The sequence below is a fragment of the Gekko japonicus genome, unplaced genomic scaffold, assembly GCF_001447785.1.
Source record: "Gekko japonicus isolate JY-2015 unplaced genomic scaffold, Gekko_japonicus_V1.1 scaffold5194, whole genome shotgun sequence".
Taxonomy (NCBI): domain Eukaryota; kingdom Metazoa; phylum Chordata; class Lepidosauria; order Squamata; family Gekkonidae; genus Gekko; species Gekko japonicus.
Genome location: NW_015159868.1, coordinates 44,569 through 51,384, shown reverse-complemented (window position 1 = coordinate 51,384; position 6,816 = coordinate 44,569). Strand labels below are relative to the sequence as shown.

Genomic DNA, 6,816 nt, shown 5'->3' with positions numbered 1-6,816 from the left:
ACAGTCTTTATGGCCTGGCTTAGATGGCCGTAGAGTTCCAATAGCTTCCATACCAGCTTAGTTCTCTCACTTACTGTGTGATGGGCACAAGCTAGAGATAGCGTTGGTACACCAGAGCATGGCTGGAGATAGAAGATGGTAACACAGAGGCACTCCTCGGTATATATGGATCTCCCAAGTCCTACACTCTAACCACTAAAGTTCCCTGGCTCACTTTGACTGATGGCATCCTTTTCTGTGTTTGGCTCCTGCAGGTGGGCCATGATGGGGCGACGCCTGAAAGCTCCTGGCTCCTGGATGAGATGACAATCATCGTGCCCACCAAAGGCGTCATGTACACCTTTGTCTGTAAATGCTGGCTGGCCAGGGACATGGGCGACGGACTTACCTCACGAGTCTACAACATCCTGGATGCCGATTGTGTCTTCATTGGCCTGAAGGTCATTCAGTACATCTTTTTGTTACATTCTGAACTGTCTCCTGAGACTGGCGGAACACTCTCCCGAGTGAGATCGGGGCCCTGCAAGATCGGCTTCAGTTCCACAGGGCCTATAAAACGGAGATGTTCCGCTGGGCCTTTGGTTGTGGGGATGGGTGTTTCATCATTCTAGCCTCCCCTCCCTCCCAACTTAGCTTATTCAGTAATTGTGGGGAGTGTTCGCCCACCACCCTTTTTAATCTCGGGCATTTTATAGACCCACGAGCCATCTTGGTATGTTAAAAAAAATTTAAGTATTGAACTGTAGAATGCTTTTTATTGTTTTATTTGTATTTTGGTGAGAGCCAGTTTGGTGTCGGAGAGCCAGTTTGGTGTAGTGGTTAAGTGTGCGGACTCTAATCTAGGAGAACCAAGTTTGATTCCCCACTCCTCCTCTTGCACCTGCTGATGTGACCTTGGGTCAGTCACAAGCTCTGGCACAGCTGTTCCTGAAAGAGCAGTTTGTGTCAGAGCTCTCTCAGCCCCACCCACCTCACAGGGTGTCTGTTGTGGGGAGGGGAAGGGAAAGGAGTTTGTAAGCCGCTCTGAGACTCCAAGTGAAGGGCAAGGTATAAATCCATTATCTTCTTCTTCTTTTTTAATATGCTGTGAGCCACTCTGAGCCCTGCGAGCAGGGAAGGGTGGGGTAAAAATCCAAACAATAAATAAATAATAAAGCATGGCAGTTCTTTCTCAGAGATTTAAAAGAATAATTAAATAGCCTAGCCAACTAGATTTTGGTTATTCCCATGCATTCCCCCGTGCTTCTGATGACTGCACGGATTAGATGGGGAGCACAAGAACACGGTGAATAAATATCGTAAGTAGGATCCCGTTGTGTAACTTCTGCATTGTTTAATGTGTCATGTTAGTCCTTATGCTTTGCTTCAGTCCCATTTGTAGACTTCTGCTTGGTCCTGCAACCCTAATCCAATTGCCATGTTTATCGAATGACCCATCCTGTTGATCTGTACTGAGTCACTCTGTTTAATACGTCTTGAGTCCAAGTGAGAAAGGCAGGCGATAAATTTATGTAACTAAATAAACATGCAACCTCCGACTTAGAGTCGCTGTGACTATTGAGTATCAGACCCTGCGATTCAGGGGTGGAGCCTGCTGGGGTGTGGGTGGGGCTTAGTGGTGCCTTGTGGGGATGGAGAGGATAGCACACGGCTACTCACGGAAGAGCCTCCTGTGCCTGGTGTATCGGAGTGGGGCCTGATGAGTACAGCAGGTGGGTCAAATAGCAAAAGCTATCCCTGGCCCTTTCTGCATCTCCTTTTAATCCATACTCAGCACAGTGTCCTCCTAGCAATTCTGCACTAAAATCAAATTCAGCCTTCTTCTTAATCCAGTTTCCCCCCCTATTCTGCACTAAAATCGAGTTCAACCTTTTTATTCTGTCCCCCCCCCCCATTCTGCATTACATTCCCACCCTTCAGTGGTCAGCCTGGTTTCAGCCTGCCGTTGCCCTGGGTTATTTGGATGCTGTTTTGCCCTGGACTTAAATTGCCTTGACTCGAACACTGAGAAAATCCAGAGTGGCGGGGAAATGCCGAATGGACCCCTGAGAGATCCTAAGGCCAAATTCCAAAAGTTCAGATCAAACCCTAAGGCCTGCTGACCCAACTCTGAACGTAACTGGCAAAAAAAATAAAATAAAAAAATTCTAGCACACATTTTCCAACACATAATTTGTCTTTTTTACTTTACCTAGATATTCTCATAACTTCAGATTTCGAGGAACCAGCCCCACATAGCCCATAAGCTAGCAACAACCTTGCTCCTTCACATGCAGCTGCTGGTGTGACTTTGGGTCAGTCACAAGTTCTCTCAGAGCTGTCCTCTCAAGAACAGTTCTTGAGAGAGCTCTCTCAGCCCCACCTACCTCACAGGGGTGTCTGTTGTGGGGAGGGGAAGGGAAAGGAGATTGTAAGCCGCTCTGAGACTCCTTCGGGTAGTGAAGGACGGGGTATGAATCCAATCTCTTCTCTTCTTCTTTCCTCAGATTCTCTACGAAGTGACCGTTGTGACTGGAGATCTCCCAGGCGCTGGTACGGATGCCAGTATTTACATCATGCTCTTTGGATGCAATGGGTGTACCGAAGAAATGCAGCTGGAAAAGGATGGAGATCGGTAAGGGTTACTCTACCGAATCTGTTGCTTCCGAAGGGCCCATCGCCATGGCTGGATGGGACCGTGGGTCTCTGCAGGGATAGCCATGTCAGGGTGGAGCCTGGGAAATTCCACTGTAGGATCCCACCGTGGCCAGTGCGCTGTCGGATGGCTTTGGGCGGTCCCTCTCCCATCTCAAAAAAAAAATGGAACTGACAGGTAAGGCCTGCACAACTTATGACGCACCAAACCGGACTCAGCCCACCAGCCAAGCATTAGGCCTAGTAAAGCTATGTCTTACTGGTGCTAGCCAAATAAGCATATGTGGATACCAGCAGCTCCCGTTTAAGGAACTACATGTCCCATGGTTCCTTGTTTCTACATCACAGTGCAACCCAAAGCTTTCTGGTATACCACCAACGTATGCAGACACCGTATGCCCGAGGCTAGAAGCTTGCTTTCTTCTAAACTGTTTTGGATTGCTAGCTATTGGGGGGAGAAACGTGCAGATCTGTCCTCACAGAGGAGGGAGAGCTTGTACCTGAATAAAACTTGGTCTTAAAGGTGCCACTAGACTGTTTTGGACCGGGGGGCCGGGGGGAGCTCTGCAACTTACCTGACTGCTTCTTGCTCTGACTGAGGGCTGCTGGGAGCAGGGGGTGGGGCTTGTTGCATGTTTCCCCCCCCCCTGGCTCTTTACTGCCGGAGCTCCACTCCTGTGCGCTCCTGCAGGAAATGACCCCTGGTTCTATCCCTTAAAGACATTCAGGCCTTTCATGCACTTGCATGGAATTCACAAAAGCCCTTTTCGGTCATCACGGTTTTGTCACTCCAGCCTTGCGTAATGAGAGAATGTGCCACCTGCAGTCCTTTGACACTCATGGCCGCCATTGTGTGGAATACAAATGCAAGTTTCCAGTTGCCCATACCAAAAGCTGGAAAATATGCGGGTTGCCTTACTCACCCCAAATGGCAGCCAAGTACATTGAGAGGAGTATGCACAGCCTGTTCTCATCTTATGTGCAGTTGGATCACATGGACACATGAAACTGCCTTATACTGAATCAGTCCATATAAGTCAGTATCGTCTACTCAGACAGGCAGCAGCTCTCCAGGGTCTCAGGCTGAGGTCCTTTACACCACATCACCTGGGGCAATGATGCTCTGAGAGCCAGTTTGGTGTAGTGATTAGGAGCGCAGACTCTAATCTGGGAGAACTGGGTCAGTTACAAGTTCTTTCAGAGCTGTTCTCCTCGGGAGCAGTTCTCGAAAGAGCTCTCTGAGCCCCACCTACCTCACAGGGTGTCTGTTGTGGGGAGGGGAAGGGAAAGGAGTTTGTAAGCCACTCTGAGACTATTTTGGATAGTGAAGGGTGGGGTATAGATCCAATCTCTTCTCTTCTTCTTCTTCTTGGTGCTTGGGGGGCAACAGTGGGAGGGCTTCTGGAGTTCTGGCACTGCTGATGGCACCCGGGTTTTGGCCACTGTGTGACACGGAGTGTTAGACTGTATGGTCCATTGGCCTGATCTGACATGGCTTCTCTCATTCTTTACACTGGGGATTGAACCTGGGACCTTGTGCTTGCCAAGCAGATGCTCTACCACTGAGCCCCAAGCCTCTCGACTGAACGGCTCGAGGCCTGCGAACATCCCAGTGTACGAATACGTGAGAATCAACCATTTATGAAGCTGTCATTTGTCTTCAGAGCCTTCTGTATATAATAACACCAGGCGCTATACAGTTTAGGAAGAAACCTTCTATTTAAACCGTCACAGATAATAAGACAATTTAATTTACATTAGCGTTAACCGCAGATAGCTCCAGGCAACACAAATATTGATAAGTGGACGGGAGAGCTGGAACGCCGGGCGAAATCCTCTCAAGAAATGAGTCAGTTCCTTAAGGAAGGCACCGTGCCAAGCAGCTTCTCAGCCCCGTTCTCTTATTAGTCTTTTATTCAGATTTATACTCTCGCCTGCATACAAATTAGAGCTATCAAAGACCTCTCCAGCCATCCAGTTCGTCTCCTTAGGGCGATAGCCTCTGTGTAATTTAATCAGTGCGTCGGAGTAACGGGGTGGATACCACTCGGACAGGATTATTAATGGGAACCTTCAAATGTGACATTGGAGGCTGCCGGGAGTGGACTGATAGCTGGTTGCTCAGCCTGGACGGATTAACCCTTATGGTCTGTACATTCAAGCGCTGGTGCATTGGGCTGGGGTAGTGGAATGTGCGTATATTTGTTTAATTCAGTTACACATTGCCTTTCTCCTCACCGGGGACCCAGTTCTCCTCTCCTCCATTGGGATGTGGAGTGGGGAGGTGCAAGGGGGCACAGAATGGGTTATTCCCTGGCCTACATGCCACATTCACACCTGCATGTCTGTGCATACCTTCCATCTGTCCTTCAGCCAGCTTCCACCCTAAGTGGGGAAGGGCATGGGAGTTTTTGCTGAGAGCCAGTGCAATTCAGTAGAATGTTGTACAAGAGAGCCTGGGTTCAAGTCCCCACCCAGCTGTGAGAGTCACGTGTGGGGATGGGCATGAATCAGAAAAACAAGGTTCATGTCAGTTTGTGATTTGTAGCTGAACCACAAACTGAACTGGGAGGTTTGTTCATGAACCAAACCAGTTCGTGGTTTGTGGCCCCACAAACTCTGTTGAAAAGGACCATAGTCCCTTTAAACAGGGTTTGGAGAAATCCTGAAAAATGACTGAGCAGTGGGAAGTGCTTCCCCTTTAAAGGGACTGTACAAGAAAGCCCGGAAAACAGCTGAGTGGTGGGGAGGCACTCCCCTCCACTGAGCTGTTTTTGTGGCTTTTGTAGGGAACAGAAAGAAGTGATTTAAAGGGACTCTGAGTCCCTTTAACCCCCTACTTTCTGCTCTATCCATAAACTGCCAGGACCTGCCACAAACTGCTTTAAAATTTCATGAAAGTTTGTGACGGTAGTCCCGTCACGTACTTTGGGTTGCGAACCACAAACAGGGCAAAATTTTGCTTCGTGGTTCAGTTCGTGCCCATCCCTAATCGCATGAAGCGGCCTTATAGTGAATCAGACCATAGGTCCATCAAAGTCAGTATTGCCTACTTAGACTGGCAGCAGCTCTCCAGGGTCTGAGACTGAGGTCTTTCACAACACCTACTGCCATATCCTTTGACTGGAGATGCTGGGGACTGAACCTGGGACCTTCTGTATGCCAAGCAGATGCTCTACCACTGAGCCACAGCCCTTCCCCACCTTAGGCCAGTGGCACTCCCTATTTCACAGGGTTGTTGTGGAAATAAAATTAAGGAGGAGAAACTTTTACATCCACCATCTTGAAAGGAAATGTGGGATAAACCTGGACAGGTTGCGCTGATGCTTGCTCTGACCATGGACTGAAAATAAACCCCCAAAATGAATATTTTTTTAAAAAATGTCTTAAACCGTCAGTCATAAGAACATAAGAGATGCCAATGTTGGATCAGGCCAAAGGCCCATCCAGTCCAACACTCTGTCACCCAGTGGCCAGAAATACCAAGGTGCCATCAGGAGGTCCACCAGTGGGGCCAGGACACTAGAAGCCCTCCCACTGTTGACCCCCCCCAAAGCACCAAGAAGACAGAGCATCACTTCCCCCAGAGCACATCTATACCTTGTGGCTAATGCTCCATATGCTTATCTAATTCCCTCTTGAAGCTGTCCATGCTTGTAGCTGCCACCACTTCCTGTGGCAGTGAATTCCATGTGTTAATCACTCTTTGGGTGAAGAAGTACTTCCTTTTATCCGTTCTAACCCAACCGCTCAGCAATTTCATGGAGTGCCCACGAGTTCTTATATTGTGAGAAAGGGAAAAAAGTACCTCTTTCTCTACCTTCAGTCGCACAGTGAAGATAATCTTATAAACCTCAATCATGTCACCCCTCAGTCGTCGTTTCTCCAAGCTAAAGAGCCCCAAGCACTTTAACCTTTCCTCACAGGGAAAGTGTTCCAACCCTTTTATCATTCGAGTTGCCCCTTTCTGCACTTTCCCCAAAGCTATCAGTTCATTTGGCCAGGTCAGAACACAGAGTTGTGACTTCTACTGAGTCAGACCCTTGGTCTATGAATATCAGTATTGTCTACTCTGACTGGCAGCCCCTTTCCGGGGTCTCAGGCAGAGGCCTTTTGCATTACCTGTTACCTGATCCCTTTACCCAATGGGCGGACTGGGAGGAGGAGAATCGCTTCTAAGTT

The 6,816-nt window shown here is 48.5% G+C and overlaps 1 protein-coding gene across 1 annotated transcript in view; it reads left to right on the top strand.

Annotated features, from left to right (window-relative positions):
- Positions 1-254: 254 nt before the first annotated feature.
- LOC107107805 (lipoxygenase homology domain-containing protein 1-like) overlaps positions 255-6,816 on the top strand; it is a gene marked incomplete at both ends in the record, with an annotated part of 50,478 nt that continues 43,916 nt past the window's right edge. The window contains 2 exons of the mRNA XM_015408151.1: positions 255-440; positions 2,487-2,614. Of these exons, the coding sequence (XP_015263637.1) occupies positions 255-440; positions 2,487-2,614 (314 nt within the window). The remainder of the gene's footprint in view (positions 441-2,486; positions 2,615-6,816) is intronic.